Below are 18,213 nucleotides of genomic sequence, written 5' to 3' on the forward strand. Positions count from 1 at the left end.
CCTGATGGTGGCGTGGAGGTAAGATACAGTAGACTTGATAGATATTTCTTCGTATATACATTGAACTAGAAGTGATATACATGATACTCCTTCACAGCTTCTATGACGACAAAACTGCCATCACATCAAGCTGGTCCGCCCTCCAATCTCTCGTCCACCCTCGCCAGTGGGCATTTCTCCATTCCGCCCAAATATAAATTCGCGATAAATAGCCTCCAAGCGTCTCCGTTCGGCATCGCTTAGGGAGCTGCGCGTCGTGTTTAGTGATCGCTCCATGTGCTCCCATCGCACGATAATCTCCTCACGAGGTTCTTCCTGCGCTGACCCGTTGGGAATACGCGCCGGTGCGCTGACCGTCCCCTGATCCTGCTGCCGTTGACGACGCCGAGCGCTCTTCATCGCTTCTAGTTTGGAAGCGACAACAGCAGGTGGAGGCATTGAGACAGAGCCCGCGTGTTGCTCAGATGCAGAATAGAGAAATTGAATGAATGACTTGCTGGTGGTGCCGCTGGCACTCGTCGAGGATGGTTTGGAGGTGCCATTCTTCGTTGCATGCGTATCATTTGCCGAGCGATCGCCCAAAGCGTCGTGAACGGCCTCGAGGTGGGCGTTGTAGACGACGGCCTGCAAGTCGGCCCCGGAGAAACCTTCAGTGCGGGTTGCCACCTCGCCGAGTCGCGCAATGACCTCTTCGCTCATGTTGAGCTTCTTGCTCACGGCCCGAATGATGTCAAGTCGATCCGGGTGGTTGGGCATATCGCAAATCAGGGACTTGTCGAGACGGCCCGGACGTAGCAAGGCTGGATCGATCAAGTCGGGTCGGGAAGTGGCCGCGAGAACATACACCCCCGATAGGCCTTCTGCACCATCCATCTGTGTGAGAAGCTGGTTGACGACACGGTCAGTGACTCCTGTGGAGTCGTGGCCACGCTTGGGGGCGATACTGTCGAACTCATCAAAGAAGAGGATACAAGGCCGGGCAGCCTGCGCTCGTTCGAAGAGATCTCGAACACTCTTTTCACTGGCACCGATGTATTTGTTGAGGATCTCAGGACCTTTCACACTGATAAAGTTGAGACCACATTCGCCTGCAACCGCGCTTGCAAGAAGTGTCTTGCCGCAACCTGGATATCCGTAAAGCAGCAGACCCGATCTTAGACGCAGAGGACACTGGGCGAAGATAGGCGCATACTTAGTAGGATACTGAAGCGTCTCCAGCAGCATTTTTCGAGTCTCTGTTAAGCCACCGATGGCGGAAAATGTTGTAGTAGATGAAGTGAGCGTCACATTGCGCAACGCGGCAGGGGTAAAGCCCTTGATCGCATTCTCGAAGTCATCAGCACCCAGGGCGATCGACTTTGACGAAGATAGAGAATCTTGGACAGATCGTATAAGAGCCTCGTTACGAGCGCGAGACAGTAGCAAAACCAGATCGCCAGGCATATACCCGTCAGTTTTGCCAGCCAATTCTAAGAAGTCGACATCCCGTCCAAGCACAAAGCCATCCGCTCCAGCAGAGCTTGGCCGACTTCCAGAAGTAGAGGGATCGAGCCACGAATCGTGGGTGGAGGTGCTGGCATTCCGTGCATGGCCGTTTGTATGAGGGAAAGAGTCTCTGTCTTGCATCGTAAGCTGCTCGAGCACCCTGCGCCGACCTTCTTTGTCAGGGGCCCTTAGATGAATAATCTCCCGGACCACATGACCTCCGATGATGACGTTGTTCAGAGATTCCTTCGACTGGGCGGTTGCCAACAGTACCACAGAAGAATTCATAGAACAGTATTCGCGGACCATGGAGCATATCACTTCGCTATTTTGTCGGCTGCGACCATTGTCACCCCCTACCTGCAATTCCGTTTCCACCGGACACAGTTTATCAAGATCATCCAGGATTACCAAAGACTGTCCTCCGAGCCGAGCGCACCAAGAAGCAGACATGAAGAGACGGTTTAGCGTTTCCTTGATGTTGGAGATGCGGGTTTCATCTGTTACAAGCTTCCGGCAGGAGAAATATTTCACGTTGAACAAGTACTCCGTGCGCACACGGTGGGCCAAAAGATGGCTCAATGATGTCTTGCCAGACCCGAGGCTACCAGTGAGTAGGACGGAAGATGACTTGGTCAGGTTGTCCAATGCTTGCGATATCACCTTGTCGATCCCAACGAGTTCAGGGGCGGTGGAGGGAATCAATTCGTCCGAGGGGTGGGCCGATGAGCTCGGCTCTGCTGGACGAGCTATTTCGGCTTGTACCTCAAGCGAAAGTTTGGCTTCGGAGCCAATGAGCCATCCCGTCCCAGGCTTAGACGTATCCGAGCTACCCTTTAATGGGGGGTCGAAACGAAGAATAGCGCCGTCAAATGAAGTGCCTGTCGTATGATAGTCCGCATTCGGCAGAATCATTCCATCTGTCAATGGCCCCGCTAGTAGTCCTTCATTCAAGCCAGAGCCACCATGGATGAGTCTGATGCGCTCAGCCAATGCATCTCTTGCTGCTGCGGTGTCCGACCCGAATTTAAGACCGTCCTTTCGCTTCGACGTATCAGCCATGAATGGATACACCTTGAGTGTCTTCACAGCTGACCTTTGCAGCGGTGGTGGAGCTGCCTCCACGCGAATAATACCGCCTACCAAGCCCTCAGCCCCTAGCGCGGTACTTAACAAGGAAGAAATGGCAACATGCTGAGTGTCCGGAGCGTCGATCCAGGAAATCAGTTTGGCCACAAGCTTAGTTGCTGGTATTCCAGCCTCATTTGCCTTTTGTTCTGCTTGGTCCATTTGTTGCTGTGGGTCAAGCGGCGCTTTCAGACCTGATGGTTGGACCAGAGAAACGCAGGCCCAGGTGGCCCCGCGAAGCTCATTTGTGGCAAGCATGTCAGGATCTACCCAGATTCGGAAACCATCGTTCGCATCTTCCTCTGCCTCGTCGTCGAAGAATTGTTCAGACAGATGACGATCAATCCCTCTGAAGAAGAGCGAGCCTCTGCTGGTGGGATCCGAGCGGCTGCTCTTTGGCCGTACTGTGCTTCCACTGCTTCGTCCACCCACGCTTTTGCGGCTGCTGCCAGCGACGCTCCGATTTTCCCCACGGGACCCTCTGTTGGCCTTGGGCCGAGTTTTAGGAGCCACGATAACTTCTGCGTCGGGTGCTATTTTCGCAAATGGCGAGGTGTTTGGAGGTGCGGGTGTCATGGACGTGATAACGATATTCGCAGTCGACGTTGGTGACAAGTGTAGTGCAAGAGGGTGCATGTGTTCTAACTGTGCCGTACTGAATGTGGGATTTGGCAAAGCCCGGATTTGCGATAGAAGGTTCAACTCCAAGAACGTAGCGTGGAGTTCGATGACTGTGCGACAGCGGACCCGATGTTAGCGAGTGGTCCGATAGAAACAGAATCAAGGGTGATCATACTTTCCCAGTCCTCCGGTGTCAAAGGCTCAATATTGATAGTGTGAGCTACTGGCGGGTCTAGATGAATGTATATTCCAACCTGATCGTACATCAGAATCATGAGCACTAAGACTACCGACAAACACTTACCTTCTGTCCATCTGCCAGACCGAGGACTCTACCGAAGGTGGTATCCAACTCAACAGTAGAGATATCCTGCTCTCTAGCAGCGGAGCTACTATTGATACCATCTCGCCCAACAACTGGAGCAAGTTTGCGCTTGCTGGGCATGCCTGTCCAGCCCAAGTAGCATGAGCGATGCGTGGGGTTGCCATTGGCCTTCCCAGCGATAGGCCGGTATTGAAGTTCGATAATTACATTCTGGGCAGCCTATACATTCTCAGCCTCTGGGCTACACCGTGTTGTGCGCATCTTTCGCAGTAAGAGAAAATACCGTACCGTGTTGGCATTGATCAGCAGTGCGACCAGCGACGGCGGGAGGTTAACCAGACAGTTCTTCAACGGTACCAGAGAGACTTCCGCAGTAGTGGAAGGCTTTCTGGGCGCCATTTTCGGGCGCTAAGGAGCAGTGGGAGGTTTATGTGAGGAGGAGAAAAGAGAGGAGTCTATCTGGAATGACATGAATAAGTCAAGAATGACAAGTGCGCAACATCAACCCCGGACTTCGTTGCTCGTTGACTCCGCAAGCTCGCCGTTCGCCGAGGCCGGCCCGCCTTGAGCACTCGGGCCGAGGCTTAATCCGCTCCGATACACGTGCCCCTTTCACTAGAGCGATTTGGGACTAGCAGGCAATGGAGAATGAGAGACACGAAAAGACGCGTCGCGACGTGTCTCTGCAATTAAAGCCAAGTTTGGACTAGTGTCCTACCCACTGCCCCCAGCGACGAGAGCCGCCAAGGACAACCACCACAGCAACCGCCCGCCTGCTTTTCACCACACGGTGGATGCGAAATTGACAAGCCACTACCTGCCTTGCTGTGCCAGCTACCTGATTGATTGTACCCAGCCAGTGCCTCTGTCGCGTCATGTCTTTGCTGAGTTACACCGTTCACGTCGATTACGAGGCGCAATTGGAGAGTTTCAAGGACTTCCTGAAGCATTTCAAAAGCTTTGAATCGGCGTCCGAGTCTGCCGCGACCGAAGCCATTGAAGACCTCAACCTTGATGAGGATGGCACCAGCGACGAATATGACTTCATGGATGATGTGGAGGATAGCGCACAGCGACCTGGGCGCAGACGAAGAGAGCCGAAGCTCAAGTATATGCAGCTGTTGCAGGATGTTGCTGACCGGGAGCGCACTAATATTTTGATTGAACTGGACGATTTGGCTACTGTAAGCGCTCGATATATAGCGAGCAGCTCCGGCATTTCTAACTCCAAAACAGTATGAGAAATCTCTTCCCGATGATACAGACCTGCGTCTTGTTGAAAGTGTACACAAAAATACCCACCACTACATCGAACTGTTTTCACGGGCAATCGACGATCTCATGCCCAAAGAGAGCAAGGATATTACGTATGCTAGGCCATGCTGCTCATACTATAATTATACTAACGATTCACAGTTTCAAAGATGATGTGCTCGATGTGATCATGTCGCAGCGTGAAAAGCGGAACGAAGCCATGCTTATGGCGGCCGAGGCCAACGCAGATGCAGAGGCAGCCGACTCGATCTTCCCTCCTGAATTGACTCGTCGCTACACCGTTAACTTCAAGCCACTCACACCTTCTGGATCAAGCACCGACCGTCAATCTAAGGCCATTGCGGTGCGGAATGTGCGGGCAGAACATATTGGCGGCTTGATCACAGTCCGTGGTATCACGACCCGCGTTTCGGACGTCAAGCCTGCCGTCGAGATCAACGCTTATACTTGTGATCGCTGCGGAAGCGAGGTTTTCCAACCAGTCACCACTAAGCAATTCCTCCCTATGACAGAATGTAAGTCGGCGGAATGTCAAACAAACCAGTCCAAGGGGCAGCTGTTCCTTTCCACGCGCGCCTCGAAGTTCGTTCCGTTCCAAGAAGTCAAGATCCAGGAGATGGCCGATCAGGTCCCCGTGGGCCACATCCCGCGGACAATGACCGTCCACTGCCACGGAAGCCTCACTCGCCAGCTGAACCCGGGAGATGTTGTCGATATTGCGGGTATCTTTCTCCCTATTCCCTACACCGGGTTCAGGGCTATCCGCGCCGGTCTGTTGACTGATACCTATCTGGAGGCCCAACATATCACACAGCACAAGAAGTCCTACCAGGACACCGCCATGGATAACCGCACCCTTCGCAAGATCGAACAGCATCAGAAGTCTGGAAACATGTATGAGTATTTGTCGCGATCGATCGCCCCCGAGATTTACGGTCATCTCGATGTCAAGAAGGCATTGCTTCTACTTCTTATTGGTGGTGTGACGAAGGAAATGGGTGATGGTATGCACATTCGTGGTGATATCAACATCTGTCTGATGGGTGATCCTGGTGTCGCCAAATCTCAGCTGCTCAAGTACATCGCCAAGGTTGCCCCTCGAGGTGTTTACACTACAGGTCGTGGTAGCAGTGGTGTTGGTCTCACGGCTGCTGTCATGAGGGATCCTGTAACCGACGAGATGGTCTTGGAGGGCGGAGCCCTGGTTCTGGCTGACAACGGTATTTGCTGCATTGATGAATTCGACAAGATGGATGATTCGGACCGGACTGCTATCCACGAAGTGATGGAACAGCAGACCATTTCTATTTCCAAGGCAGGAATTACGACTACCCTCAACGCCCGAACATCTATCCTCGCTGCAGCTAACCCACTCTACGGCCGATACAATCCTCGGGTGTCCCCCGTGGAGAACATTAATCTGCCAGCTGCGCTGCTCTCGCGTTTTGATGTGATGTTCTTGATTCTTGATACCCCTTCACGTGATGCCGATGAAGAACTTGCCAACCATGTCACATACGTTCACATGCACAACAAGCACCCCGAAACTGAGGATGCAGGTGTCATGTTCACGCCTCATGAGGTCCGTCAGTACATCGCCAAGGCCCGGACCTACCGGCCCGTGGTCCCCTCTTCCGTCTCGGATTACATGGTGGGGGCGTACGTGAGAATGAGAAAGCAGCAAAAGAAGGATGAAGACGAACGGAAGCAATTCTCCCATGTCACCCCCCGTACTCTGCTGGGTGTTGTCCGTCTGTCGCAGGCCTTGGCTCGTCTGCGCTTCAGCGAAGTCGTCGTCATTGAGGATGTCGACGAGGCCCTGCGCCTGATCCAGGTCAGTAAGGACTCCTTGTCCAGCGATGGCCAGTCGGGTCTGGACCAGACCTCCAGCAGCAAGATCTACCATCTTATCCGCAGTATGTGGGAGAGTGGTGCTGCCGCAGTCGGTGACGGCGAGGAGGGTGAACTCAGCATGAGGCGCATCCGCGAGCGGGTGCTTGCAAAGGGTTTCACCGAAGATCAGCTTACGACGGCTGTGAACGAGTATGAAGAATTCAACGTAAGTTCAAGCTTGATTTGTTTTCATATGATACCAATGTACTGACTATTCTTCAGGTCTGGCAGCTTATGGGCAATGGCGACCGTCTGCTTTTCGTTGACACTATGGATATGTGAGCGATGGAGAAGGGTTGATTTGACCTAGATGGTGGAAAGATTCTTGGGGTTCTTTAATATTATCAAAGTTTGCTTGTAATCGGCCAATCTCTCATATCTGCGAGACGTGCTGTGCTTGAGGGTGGGTAGCTAGAAACCGGATTGGTGTTTTGGAGTATGAGACTTTCGTGTTCCGAACGTGTTGGAATAGCCATAATATTCGAGCAATCTCCGATGACTAACATACATTAGTTAAATTCATCGGCACATAGTCCCAAGTTCCGTTATTGTTCACTAACGATCAGTCGAGGCTACTTCGTTGCCCAGCTATAGGCCACGGCTGACTCACACTGCTGTCATTCCCTCTCCCGAGTCAGACAAGCTGGGTTCTACTCCCAATGTATACAAGGAGGTGTCGAGAAAACTGCCTTTGATTGAATACACAGCGCAAACTAGGTTTTGTCTGACGCAGAAGACAACCGCTTTGGAAGGGCTGATAGACTTCAGATTGACTCTCCAAGATCCCAAGAAAACAGACATTCTCTGAGGTCAGACAACAGCCATCTTGAGAAGGTACAGCTCATCGCGCGCTTGCTCTCAAAGGCTAAGAGCCAGTTCCTGGCGCGAGCATCAGCAATGTATTCCTGTACTTCGAGTTTGAACATCTCCGAAGATACAAACAACCCTTTCGATAACCTACATTTTCATACAGATGGGAAAGAAAGCAGATTGTGCAATCAACAGTGCGTATGCATTATGATTACCATAGAATGTATATAACCCTACACAGCTGCTTCGCTCACCATACACATCGCATCCAAAACCCAATAACCAAAATGATGGACCAGACCCATCACCACTTCCATCCCAAGTGCTTCCTCCGCTTCTTCTGATGACCACACATCATTTACCTCCTCTCCTCTCAATCCAACGCTATTAAGTAGAACGAGACACTATCACCCTCCCTCAGGCAACGGCCTTCCACACCCCCTAAACCGGGCACGCGTTCTGAATGGGCACCTCAGCGCAAAGCTGCGGGCTGGCTCCGAAGGGGTTGTCGCACAGCGTGTCGCATTTGGTGAACTCCGGGGTGAAGACCAGGAAGTGAAAGTTGGGCATGTTCAAGCGAAACTGCTTGGTGATGTCGTTGTTGTTCTTCGAGGCCTTGTAGCCGGCGCGGCAGGCGCAGTGGAACCGGGTGCCAGTGTTGATGCACGAGGTGGTCACGTCGCAGTTGTTCTGACCGGAGAGAGGGTTACAGGTTCCGCAGGTTGGGGCCGTAGGAGGATTGGTGCCTGTCGGCCCTGCGGTTGCCAGGAGGGCGAGGGAGGAGGTAGCCAGGATGAGGATGGATGAGGTATGCATGATGAAAATTTGGGATTGGGGAATGAAATGTGGAAGGATAGTTGATTGTGTGTAAGTATTTGTTGTGGGTGTTAAGATGCTTCTTCTTAGGTTGCTTGATGCCGATGGACATTCTTGTTGAAGATGGGGCCCGAGGGCATGGTTTATATAGGGCTTTTTGAGGGGGAGTCAGGGCTAGGTGGAGATATGCAGAGGTGCGAACAGAGGGTCATAGCCAGGGTGATCCGAGCAAGGCATTGCCATGGCATGACAGGACCGTTCGGTGAGCATGACATCGGTAAGTGGGCCCTAGTATAGAGCACGGTGTTACTATTCCGGTGAAGCTCGTATAGCCCGCGAGGCTTGCCGTGCACCGTATGGCGCTCGATGTATTGAACTCCTAGTACAATCAGGAAAAAGCCCTGTCAACGTTGAGTACGGACCTCCCAACACAGAGAGTCTAGGCACCGGCTCTTCTGAGACAGGGTCTATCTTTGATGCCTGTCGGTGAAGATAGAAGATGAGATCCACCAATCCTCACCGCAAACGATTCGGCAACGCGGATAGCCGTCTCGAATACGAGGTCTACAACTGACAGAGATTGGGATCTTCCTTGCCCGAAATACTGGCAGTGCCTTGCCGAGTCCAGGTAGGTTTGAGACAACTGCTGATCTGGCTCATGTAAGAGAGTTTGTGGGAGGCATATGAAGTCCGCATCATGTAGCGCAGCGATCTGATCACTTTGCCATATCCGGATGTCTCAGATTAAGCTCAGAAGCCCGCCCTAGAAGGATAAAGAGCCCTTTAAGTCTCTCGTTTGGCGCTTTTTGCGGGCGTGGGATCGAGGCTTTGCTTCAGGCCCTCTGCGTGATGAGTGACTGCCCAGATGATTTTCTGTCAAGGACCTTCGAGCGTGTTTTTTTCTCGGGGCGACGAATCGATATAACAGGTGACTTAATCATATTCAAGCCCAAAGCACAACTGATTGTGTCTCTCGAGAGACACGTTCTGAGACCGGCGATCGGGACTATTGAAAATAGACTTCATAGTTCTCTACCATAAACAGCAAATGAGTGTACTTTGAGCAGATGCCACTAGACCCTACTCTCAGGCAATATATTGAACCCGAGTAGTTTTGAGAATTCAAAGATCCAACCAGTCAGTGGAATTTCTTATTTGCGGTTGAGTGGGCGCGACTGTGAGGCAGCCGTGGAATGATCTCAATAGCATATTGGGTGTGATTCAAGCCTTGTGGACTCAAGGACGAACGAGGCGATGTCCTGTTGTACAACCAGATTCCAGTCTAAGCAAGAACTCTGCAAAGCGAAGAAAGCCAGACACTGTTCATCAGCTAGTCAAAGTAGAGTTTGTACTACCGTGTCTCAAGCAAATTGAAAGTCAATTGCGCATATACCCCGGATCTGGGCGGGGATATGCGTTCAGCCTTGCCCCAAATACGAGCTTTTTGCAGACGTCACTCTGGTCATCACAGAAGTATGTGTATTTATAGACGATGAACGTGCCAAGAGTCCATAGGTATGAATTTCATTATGTTATGACATGGCAAGCTACAAGCTGTTGACTGACGGGTAATGCAGCCTCCGGGGTGGGCCAGAAACCTTCTATAGACGCATTTTGGACTGTTCCGGCTCGCCAATCAACTTCAGAAAACTCTCGTGAACCTCATCTGTCAAATCGCTAGCTTGCATGCTCCGACCCTTGGCCAAGAAAGCCCGTCGAGAGCATTCCCGCGTGATCGAGCTACCAGCAAAAGCAGCCAGAAGTAAAGTCGTGGGAGGGGACATCCGCCTATCCTCTGACTCAAGCTCCGCCCGAATGTCTTCCTTGCTCTGCGCCTCCTTGGCGTTGTCTTTCTCTCCGGAGTCCCAGAGTCCTTCATGGTAGGCTGCTCTCCAGGCTAGGAGTGTGCCCAAGGATCCCGTCAACGTATCGCCTTGCCCACCGCTGCGCTTCAACCCTCCCTGGATATCAGAGACGACACTTGTGATACCGTTGGAGATCACATCATGGGGGCCCTTCTGGATGATGGTCACACCACCAAGGGCATTAGACAACTGCTCACAAGCCTTCGTCTCCTCGCTTGTTTTATCGCCACCGTCAGACTTGGAGTTGATCTCAGCGAGACTTGGCACATCAATGCCCAACGCCTTGGCCAATCGACCAAATTCCATCACGTTAGGCGTTAGAATACATTCTTTGTACCCGCGAACGAGGTCCGGGTCCTCAGTCACAAGAAGTAGACCATCCGCGTCTAGGACAAAGGGAATCGAGCGGGACCGCGCTTCTTTCATCACCTCCGTCACAACCTTGAGGGTGACCCCATCGCGCCCCAGTCCCGGTCCGATTACCAGGCAGTGCAGTCGAGAGAGCATACCAATGATTGGGCTAGCGAGCGATGGAGCATCGATCGACTCGGGGTCCTTGACCGAGGCGCTGCTTGGCAGGATAGGGTGAACCATCAGATTTGGGGAGTAGGTTTTAATGACCTAGGTAGAAAGTTTGTGAGCCTGGCTCTTCATCTATCAAAGGCAGATTGGATCAAGCACTTACTGTGGCCGCCGATTTATCGCAAATAACGTGGCTCTTGTGATTCGTCAGAAACAGGGGATCTCATGCAAGCAGCAGAGTGGATTCCGGTTGCCTACCATATCGCATCCTGCATCGCTATGTCAGCTCAAAACCCCTATCACATCCAGCCGGGAGGGACTATTTACCTAGTCTGGCCGATGCCATCGAGGAGAAGTATGGCGCGCCTGTGTAACTAGAATCGTCTTAATATGTTGCAGTCCAAGTGCTGGCGTAAGAATTGACGTACTCTAGAGACCCTCCGATGACTGCAACGCGACCATGCTGCCCTAGAATAATTGTCAGACTAGGAATTCGGCATAATATGAGGGCTGCGAGAGTCATACCTTTGTGGAATTGCTCCAGCATAGGGGGCACCAACTTGCGCGCCTTCTTGAGAAGGACTTTCGAAGAGGTCGATACATGATGGACGGACTCCATTGTGGTTATGACTGAATGTAATGATAAATCTGATTGTAGAAGTAAAACTACCGCAATTGATGCCTCAAAAGTTGTTGTTGCGATTGAGAGGTGAGCTTGGCTGACTTAAAGAGACGGCGGCGGAGGGAGGATAAAAGTGATGTCACCGCCTGCAGGTGGGGCTGATTGAAGTAATGATAAGAATCCGGTCCTTTCCTTCCAGGCGAGGCCAATCTGTTATTTTCTTGGTCAACAATGACGATAGAGACGGTAATGGTTCAGTCTCTATTACATTTAGGTCTGGGTACAGCCTAAAAACCAAAGCTCAAACTAACTAAGGGCAGCTGACGCCTGCGAATGTTATATGTAAACATTGCGATAATAATATGTAACTCGAAGAAGACGACTCAACACTCCATCTATCGACACCTTGATGCTCGCTGATGCTCAACGAAACGACTCCAAGACAGTAGAATGGGGCAAGAAAACAAAGAAAATAGCAACGTCATGTGTAATGCACCCTCGGGGTATTCCTCGCTGATGCTCCGGTTTCCAGAAAAGCCACAAACATATAGGAAAAGTGATAAAGAGACAAGGCTGGTCCATGTAAGTATACGGACACCAAGAGGTGGTTAATCTTTATTCGTCCAATGTATGCTCCCACCGCATTATCGCCGCGCAGCCAGCGCATTGAGCTTCTTGAGGCGATCCATTTTCGCCTGTTTGGCTGCCTGTTCGGCCTCCCATTCCTCCTCGTCTTCCCGCCTGGCGACTGCCAACGCGGCAGCCTCTTCTTCCTCCATGGCATCGTAGCCAGCTTCCATATCCGAGGAGCCTGAGTAGTAATCATCATAGTCCTCGGCATAGTCTCCCTCATCTTCCTCGTCAGTTCCCAAGTACTCATCCATCCTTGACCGTTTCCCTCGAGACTGAGCCCTGAGGTCATTCGGATTCCGTTTGGCCGGCAGACCCGCTGTTCCACGATATTCAGGTTGCGCAGGACGGGGTGTTGGTCGTGAAGTGCCTTTGTAAGAGAGCTCTTCCGGCTCGCGCTTTCTCACTGGCTTTGTGCCACCAGGTTTCGCACCTCCAGCTGCAGTAGCAGTAGCGCCAGGCCTCTTGACCGACCGACCTTCTTTCTCCTTTGTTTGAGCTTCCATCGCCCGCTTCTTCCGCTCCACTTTGCTCAGCTTCTCTTTGGCTGCAGCCTGATGCTTGAACATTCCCACCTGTGTGGGTGTTTTCTCCTGTAGGGCCTTGGCTTTGGCCATGAGATCCGCATAGGAGCCTTTAGGGGGCGGTTTCGAGGACACCTGAGACGTCCTCTGAGGCGTTGATGAACGACTGGTGGAGGCGGACGCCACGGCGGCTGTAGTAGCACTATGACGAGCCTTTGTAGTTGCGGGTACAGTAGGCTTGGTGGCGGTCGACCTAAGTGGCGCTGGAGGCGTTGGTTTAGAAGAGCGAGGCAGCGGCTCGTCAGCTTTGCGCTTCATTCCCTGTGTAAGGGGTTTTCGTTCTGGCAGTGAAGGAGCATTTCGTGGTCCAAGACTGGTCTTGCGTGGCTCCGTTCTGATGGTTGAGGAAGTGACAGGTGGCGATACGGCAGACGAAGTTGGGGGTATTGGAGACGGTTTGCCCGTCTCGATGGACGAGAGAACGGAGTCGAGGAACTAGCAAAAACATCAGTAATCTATCAAGTGGCGGGAAGAGATAATCGTACACTCATGGTGACACCCAAAAAAAAGTGAGTGTAAGCAGAAAGTAGTGTCGAGCAAGGATGCGAACAAAGAGGGCTTCACCGTCTGTGGTTAGTATGACGGGGTAACTTCATGACTTCGTTGCGGAGCCACTTTGAAGATTCGATAGAGTTCCAAGCCGCGAGAAGATGCCACTTTTCACAATTTGAGGAAAGCCATGGGACCACAAAAAGAAGAGCGAACGATGAAGCGGAGTATGAATAGTGAATACTACCGCTTAGGACCACGAGGACGCTTGGATAAGGCCGCCGGGCAAAAACGGTGCAAGAAGTCAGTTACCATTCGATCTTCTAGAAGCAGCCAGCCACGTGACTAGTGTCGCATCGAACCTCAGGTTTTAGACACCCAAGGCAGCAAGCAACATACGCCACAGCTCCTCGCTTAGCCGGAACTAGCACACATGGCTACCAGCCACATCCCACCAGCCGCAACGCACTTTTCTCGATTTTAGACGATCCGCTTCTGACTTTCTCTTCTTTTGTCCACTACATCGCTAACCCCCCAACCCGACGTTTCAGTCTCCGCCCAACTTCGCGGTTAAATCGATTGATTCTCGTGTTCGGATTTATCCAAGAAATATCTGTACGTTTATCTTCTACAGTCAGTTCGAATTTCCGCCGAACAACTTGTGCGCGTCGTGCAATCTTGAAAGTGCTCTAACACGAAACCTTTTTTTTGATACAGATTCAAAATGAAGCACCTCGCGGCCTACCTCCTCCTGTCCCTCGCTGGCAACGCCAGCCCCTCCGCTGAGGACATCAAGTCCGTCCTCTCCTCCGTCGGTATTGATGCCGATGAGGAGCGCCTCACCAAGCTCATCGCTGAGCTCGAGGGCAAGGACATCCAGGAGGTTAGTTTTGCGCGCCCAGACTAACAAGTGCCGCACAAGGAACTACATGCTAACAAATCCCGCCTCTACAGCTGATTGCTGAGGGTGCTACCAAGCTTGCTTCCGTTCCCTCCGGCGGTGCTGCTGCTGCCGCTCCCGCTGCTGCTGGTGGCGCTGCCGCCGGCGGTGACGCTCCCGCTGAGGAGAAGGAGGAGGAGAAGGAGGAGTCCGACGAGGACATGGGCTTCGGTCTTTTCGACTAAGCGTCTCGCCTCCGCCGAACATCGAGAAAAACGTAACGGTCCGTGGGGGAACAGGAATCTGGCGATTGTTTTCAGTCTTGGGAGGAAACTTGCCCAATGGTCTGGTCAAGCATGGATGCGCCAGGCTTGTGTGATGCAGCTACGAATATTGCATAAGTAAGCTGTGAAAAGCTTTTTTTTAGTCAATACAGATCTCCGACCTCCCGATTGATTACATGTCCTTGCGATCTAGAAAGTGTAGTGCATAGTTGGATGTAGAACGAGCGCTTACATATGAGCCACCGCGAAAATGTAAACTAGCATGGCCTAGACGGCCTATGGCAAGATCGATAACTTCAAGATCTATGTTTGCGGTCTTCGATGCGACGGTAGGGTATCGATAAAGACCCGTAAAGACCATGCCCAGTGCCTATCAGGATTACCCCATACAAAATTGTAGGGCACTTGAAGGCGGTCGGCCCTATAGATGGACACCGAAAGTGGAATAGCGTGGGTAGGGTCGCAACCCTAGACTAGTCGCTTAGACGAGCCGCCAGCCCACCTCCCGACGCAGCGCAGAGGCACAAGAGACGCCCGACGAACGTTCATCGACACGACACGACAACCTATATTCCCTTCGCTTTTCGAGTCCCGTTCGAAAAGCGACCTTGAGAGGAACACCCGCAAAAATGGCCGACGAGCACTACGTGAGTACTCCGATACGGTCTTGATGGTCTTCAACCGTGGCAAGGGACTCTTGACTGACTTTTCATTTGCAGAACGCCGAGGAGGCTGCCGGTACGTTTAACTCGAAATTACCCCCTCCCTTCCCATCCACGTCGAACACTATATGAGAATACAATGTTGGTTAGCGAAAATGGATTGGATATGCGATACGATGAATGCGATATGATATGGTTATATTGAGATGCGTTGGACAAGAAAGACGGGCGATGCTATCGACAATCTTATCGGAAAATTCAGAACGGACACAACCAGAAGTGCGAATGGACTAGGTCGCTGACTTTCATTTACGCGAACAGAGATCAAGAAGAAGAGACAGTTCCGCAAGTTCTCCTACCGCGGCATTGACCTCGACCAGTATGTGCCACCATGAATGAAACATCCCTCCGACCCCTGTGTCTCAACATCGACCGAGTTTTCTCTGCGCCTCTTCTATCCGGATCATTTGCAATGCACTCGGCTACGAAATGAAGGCTCAGGGAGTTGAACATGGCAATCGCAAGAAACATGGAATCTGACTAGGATTACCACTTAGGCTCCTCGACCTCTCCTCCGAGCAGCTCCGTGATGTCGTTCACGCTCGTGCCCGCAGACGCTTCAACCGCGGTCTGAAGCGCAAGCCCATGGGTCTCATCAAGAAGCTCCGCAAGGCCAAGCAGGAGGCCAAGCCCAACGAGAAGCCCGACCTCGTCAAGACCCACCTCCGTGACATGATCATCGTCCCCGAGATGATCGGCTCCGTTGTCGGTATCTACTCCGGTAAGGAGTTCAACCAGATCGAAGTCAAGCCCGAGATGGTTGGCCACTACCTCGGTGAATTCTCCATCACATAGTACGTCACCTTCCGCTCCCAATTCGATTTCTTGTGGTCGAGTCCTGAAGTCTAACAACCACACAGCAAGCCCGTCAAGCACGGTCGTCCCGGTATCGGTGCCACCCACTCTTCCCGTTTCATTCCCCTCAAGTAAAGAAGAAAAGCTTTTCTGGGGTGTCGTGTGGAGGATTTGGGCGTATGGAAATGCTTGGGAGAAACTACGAAAAAATGGATGGATACCCTATGCATTTCTTTGGGTTCATCTACTTGTATGTCAAGTGCGGGTCAGCTGTTTGCATCTCAATATAAAGGTCTTGTCGGCATGAGAACGAACCAACCGGGGAGTCTTACGATTCTCGATGATGAAGATCTCCCAGGTCTCAGTCTGCCTGGGCTGAGGCAGCAGACTTTTGTTTTCTTTTCCTAGGAGCGAAAGTCTAATTTCACGAATTTACCTTCAATTTTTTTTTTTCTTTTTGTAAACAAGTATCTCCATCGGCCCTTCCACGCTACTTGCGAATACTATAGACCACCTCGTCACTATTCCCGATCCAATGCAAAACATTGGCAGACTCTTCTTACTCTACCTCTTTTCCTAGGCACTTGCATTCATCCTCGTCTCTACCATCCACGCAACCATCCTCTCAACCTTTCCCCACTCCCTCCTAATCTCATCCGCCATCCCCCTCGGATTCAACCCGCCCGCCACAAACTCCGCATGAACCTGCCCGAATAAGCCTTTCACCAGCCCCTGGAAAGCCGGCACCGCACAGCTCCGGTCCTCCAACCCAGCCAACCTCCGCAACACCTCCCAAATCAGCAAACTAAAATTCACCTCGAACCGCTCCAGCTCCAGCTCCCCCTCCCCACCATGTGCAACCTCCACACCCTGCGACAACAACACCGCCAGCTTGGCCAACGCCCACGCATGCACCTGCCGGATCGGATGCGTCTCCTGCGGGTACACGACCGGATCGACGCGGAGGTATCGGACCGCGGCGTGCGCAAACGCTGTCTTGAACCTCTGGAGCGTGAGCAAAGTCACGATCAGTTCGTCGCGGAGGGAAACATATGGTTGCATAGTTATATGGCTCGGGGATAGGTCGCGTAGCAGTGAGGAGATGTCATCTGCGAGTGTGAGGGGATCGGAAACCGACTTATGTGCGAGGAGGGAGTAGGCTTTGGCTTCGGTTGCTGGATCAGGGACCGCTGCTGCTGCCACCATCGCCGCATTACCGGTATTCATGTCTGCATGTACCGATACCGGCTCCGCCTCCGCCTCCGCCTCGCATTTTGTGCACCGGCAGCTGAAGTAGTACCGTTCGCGCAGCTCCCTCTGCCGTAGCGTGCGCGGGCTAGTCGTGTCGACGTAGGAGATGAAGATCTGCTCGCCGGCCGCGATGGGGCGGATGGCTTTCACGAAGAGCTCGTCGCCGTCGAAGCCGACGACGGCGTTGTAGTCGCAACTGTGGTTCATGAGGGCGGCGTAGGGATGCAAGTAGAGTCCGATGCGGTCATATAACGCGTTGGTAAGATTGAAGGAATTGAGCTCAAGCTTTTTGCCATGCAATGGGGTTGCGGGTTTCCAAGATCAGCCCTTTTGTTCTGGCTAATGCTGTTGCTAGGTACTACGGAGGGCTTGGAGAGGGGGAAGAGGGGAGATAATTCAAGTTACCTTGGCACCATATGCAGATATCGTCTCTTCCTTCATCTCGGTCCCGGAATAGGCTTTGATGGCCATGGAGGATATGGAGATACGTTCCCATTGAGCAGGGTTTTCCTCGCGAATGTCTTTGATATGCGTCTCCAGTTGCAGGAACATCTCCAGATCCTCGGGCGTGTACTTCTGCCGTCCACTGCGCAGAACCATCCGCAGAATCGCTCTTGCGTTGATGGGGAGAACCCGAGGGCTAAGCTTCTGGAAGATGGAGCATTCGAGCGAGTGCGCAAACTTCCAATCTTTGGCTTGACATGTCTGACACATAAAAGGTTAGCGTGATAGTTCTGCTGGTCTCAGCAGTCGGAGAGAAAACAGGATAAAAACCTTGTCGCAATATTTCACAATCTGACATCCTGTGCAGCCTTTCAAACGTCGGTCTTCATTCTCAAGCTGTCTTCTTCCAAAGCATCCTGAACATACCTCACCCAGCTGGTGGGTGTCTAGGACGGCCACGAATGGCGTGCGGACGTTTAGCACATCTTGTCCGGGGGCAATGTCGGTCGTAGCGAAAAGACCTCTCCCTAAGCCATTTGGGGCTGCTGAGGGTGTGGTCCTGTTAGAAATAGCAGGATGGAAGCCTTCATGAGACATCTTTGCTTGTGTGCACTTGGTAGCTTTCGTTGTGTTCCCCAATGCTGCTTAGTGTCCAATCCAGCTCTTTTATGCCTAGACCAAAGGATTATTGCTGGACCCAATAAAAGCAGATTTTGCCGTTACTCCCGCCCTCTCAAAGTATATTCCTAAGGAGCTGAGCTGTAAAAATTGT

At 52.1% G+C, this 18,213-nt stretch overlaps 8 protein-coding genes across 8 annotated transcripts; 3 read left to right on the forward strand and 5 right to left on the reverse strand.

Moving 5' to 3' along the window:
* Positions 1-3: 3 nt before the first annotated feature.
* On the reverse strand, positions 4-4,059 carry pex1 (AAA family ATPase peroxin 1). Its single transcript, XM_025692761.1, has 4 exons — positions 3,848-4,059; positions 3,539-3,778; positions 3,410-3,488; positions 4-3,344 (listed from the first exon to the last, which is right to left on the reverse strand). The coding sequence occupies exons 1-4, from the start codon at positions 3,956-3,958 to the stop codon at positions 121-123; spliced, it is 3,654 nt and encodes a 1,217-aa protein (XP_025550812.1). The 5' UTR covers positions 3,959-4,059; the 3' UTR covers positions 4-120.
* Positions 4,060-4,344: 285 nt separating this feature from the next.
* On the forward strand, positions 4,345-7,197 carry BO97DRAFT_443716 (DNA replication licensing factor MCM7). The gene is made up of 4 exons (XM_025698395.1): positions 4,345-4,743; positions 4,796-4,926; positions 4,976-6,893; positions 6,950-7,197. The coding sequence occupies exons 1-4, from the start codon at positions 4,435-4,437 to the stop codon at positions 7,007-7,009; spliced, it is 2,418 nt and encodes an 805-aa protein (XP_025550813.1). The 5' UTR covers positions 4,345-4,434; the 3' UTR covers positions 7,010-7,197.
* Positions 7,198-7,978: 781 nt separating this feature from the next.
* Positions 7,979-8,353, reverse strand: BO97DRAFT_346569 (putative adhesin; the record flags this gene model as incomplete). Its single annotated transcript, XM_025691815.1, has 1 exon — positions 7,979-8,353. The coding sequence occupies one exon, from the start codon at positions 8,351-8,353 to the stop codon at positions 7,979-7,981; it is 375 nt and encodes a 124-aa protein (XP_025550814.1).
* A 1,417-nt stretch (positions 8,354-9,770) lies between these two features.
* On the reverse strand, positions 9,771-11,476 carry BO97DRAFT_478395 (ATP-dependent (S)-NAD(P)H-hydrate dehydratase). Its single transcript, XM_025700622.1, has 6 exons — positions 11,266-11,476; positions 11,169-11,208; positions 11,068-11,114; positions 10,999-11,009; positions 10,904-10,936; positions 9,771-10,839 (listed from the first exon to the last, which is right to left on the reverse strand). The coding sequence occupies exons 1-6, from the start codon at positions 11,357-11,359 to the stop codon at positions 9,955-9,957; spliced, it is 1,110 nt and encodes a 369-aa protein (XP_025550815.1). The 5' UTR covers positions 11,360-11,476; the 3' UTR covers positions 9,771-9,954.
* A 166-nt stretch (positions 11,477-11,642) lies between these two features.
* On the reverse strand, positions 11,643-13,345 carry BO97DRAFT_406036 (uncharacterized protein). The gene is made up of 2 exons (XM_025695326.1): positions 13,062-13,345; positions 11,643-13,011 (listed from the first exon to the last, which is right to left on the reverse strand). Exons 1-2 carry the CDS (start codon positions 13,065-13,067, stop codon positions 12,007-12,009), a joined length of 1,011 nt encoding a protein of 336 aa, XP_025550816.1. The 5' UTR covers positions 13,068-13,345; the 3' UTR covers positions 11,643-12,006.
* Positions 13,346-13,560: 215 nt separating this feature from the next.
* aspf8 (ribosomal protein P2) lies at positions 13,561-14,401 on the forward strand. Its single transcript, XM_025695327.1, has 3 exons — positions 13,561-13,680; positions 13,783-13,948; positions 14,020-14,401. Exons 2-3 carry the CDS (start codon positions 13,790-13,792, stop codon positions 14,188-14,190), a joined length of 330 nt encoding a protein of 109 aa, XP_025550817.1. The 5' UTR covers positions 13,561-13,680; positions 13,783-13,789; the 3' UTR covers positions 14,191-14,401.
* A 351-nt stretch (positions 14,402-14,752) lies between these two features.
* On the forward strand, positions 14,753-16,188 carry BO97DRAFT_406039 (40S ribosomal protein uS19). The gene is made up of 5 exons (XM_025695328.1): positions 14,753-14,876; positions 14,949-14,967; positions 15,213-15,270; positions 15,449-15,745; positions 15,812-16,188. Exons 1-5 carry the CDS (start codon positions 14,859-14,861, stop codon positions 15,879-15,881), a joined length of 462 nt encoding a protein of 153 aa, XP_025550818.1. The 5' UTR covers positions 14,753-14,858; the 3' UTR covers positions 15,882-16,188.
* A 134-nt stretch (positions 16,189-16,322) lies between these two features.
* Positions 16,323-18,038, reverse strand: BO97DRAFT_346661 (S-adenosylmethionine-dependent methyltransferase; the record flags this gene model as incomplete). Its single annotated transcript, XM_025691819.1, has 4 exons — positions 16,323-16,912; positions 16,964-17,282; positions 17,403-17,702; positions 17,772-18,038. 4 exons carry the CDS (start codon positions 18,036-18,038, stop codon positions 16,323-16,325), a joined length of 1,476 nt encoding a protein of 491 aa, XP_025550819.1.
* Positions 18,039-18,213: the final 175 nt, after the last annotated feature.

Source organism: Aspergillus homomorphus (genome assembly GCF_003184865.1).
Source record: "Aspergillus homomorphus CBS 101889 unplaced genomic scaffold BO97scaffold_21, whole genome shotgun sequence".
In the NCBI taxonomy this organism is placed as follows: Eukaryota; Fungi; Ascomycota; class Eurotiomycetes; order Eurotiales; family Aspergillaceae; genus Aspergillus; species Aspergillus homomorphus.

What these genes read in the sequence shown, in the direction of transcription:
- pex1 (XM_025692761.1), bottom strand. Translation starts at nt 3,958, where the DNA reads ATGGCGCCCAGAAAGCCTTCCACTACTGCGGAAGTCTCTCTGGTACCG. An exon ending in TGCTGATCAATGCCAACACG is followed by an intron (nt 3,779 to 3,847) that starts GTACGGTATTTT and finishes GAGAATGTATAG; the next exon opens with GCTGCCCAGAATGTAATTAT. An exon ending in GTCTGGCAGATGGACAGAAG is followed by an intron (nt 3,489 to 3,538) that starts GTAAGTGTTTGT and finishes ATGTACGATCAG; the next exon opens with GTTGGAATATACATTCATCT.
- BO97DRAFT_443716 (XM_025698395.1), top strand. Translation starts at nt 4,435, where the DNA reads ATGTCTTTGCTGAGTTACACCGTTCACGTCGATTACGAGGCGCAATTG. An exon ending in AAAGAGAGCAAGGATATTAC is followed by an intron (nt 4,927 to 4,975) that starts GTATGCTAGGCC and finishes AACGATTCACAG; the next exon opens with TTTCAAAGATGATGTGCTCG. An exon ending in ACGAGTATGAAGAATTCAAC is followed by an intron (nt 6,894 to 6,949) that starts GTAAGTTCAAGC and finishes ACTATTCTTCAG; the next exon opens with GTCTGGCAGCTTATGGGCAA.
- BO97DRAFT_478395 (XM_025700622.1), bottom strand. Translation starts at nt 11,359, where the DNA reads ATGGAGTCCGTCCATCATGTATCGACCTCTTCGAAAGTCCTTCTCAAG. An exon ending in GTCATCGGAGGGTCTCTAGA is followed by an intron (nt 11,115 to 11,168) that starts GTACGTCAATTC and finishes AGACGATTCTAG; the next exon opens with TTACACAGGCGCGCCATACT. An exon ending in GCGATAAATCGGCGGCCACA is followed by an intron (nt 10,840 to 10,903) that starts GTAAGTGCTTGA and finishes CTTTCTACCTAG; the next exon opens with GTCATTAAAACCTACTCCCC.
- aspf8 (XM_025695327.1), top strand. Translation starts at nt 13,790, where the DNA reads ATGAAGCACCTCGCGGCCTACCTCCTCCTGTCCCTCGCTGGCAACGCC. An exon ending in AGGGCAAGGACATCCAGGAG is followed by an intron (nt 13,949 to 14,019) that starts GTTAGTTTTGCG and finishes CCGCCTCTACAG; the next exon opens with CTGATTGCTGAGGGTGCTAC.
- BO97DRAFT_406039 (XM_025695328.1), top strand. An exon ending in CGCGGCATTGACCTCGACCA is followed by an intron (nt 15,271 to 15,448) that starts GTATGTGCCACC and finishes ATTACCACTTAG; the next exon opens with GCTCCTCGACCTCTCCTCCG. An exon ending in GGTGAATTCTCCATCACATA is followed by an intron (nt 15,746 to 15,811) that starts GTACGTCACCTT and finishes ACAACCACACAG; the next exon opens with CAAGCCCGTCAAGCACGGTC.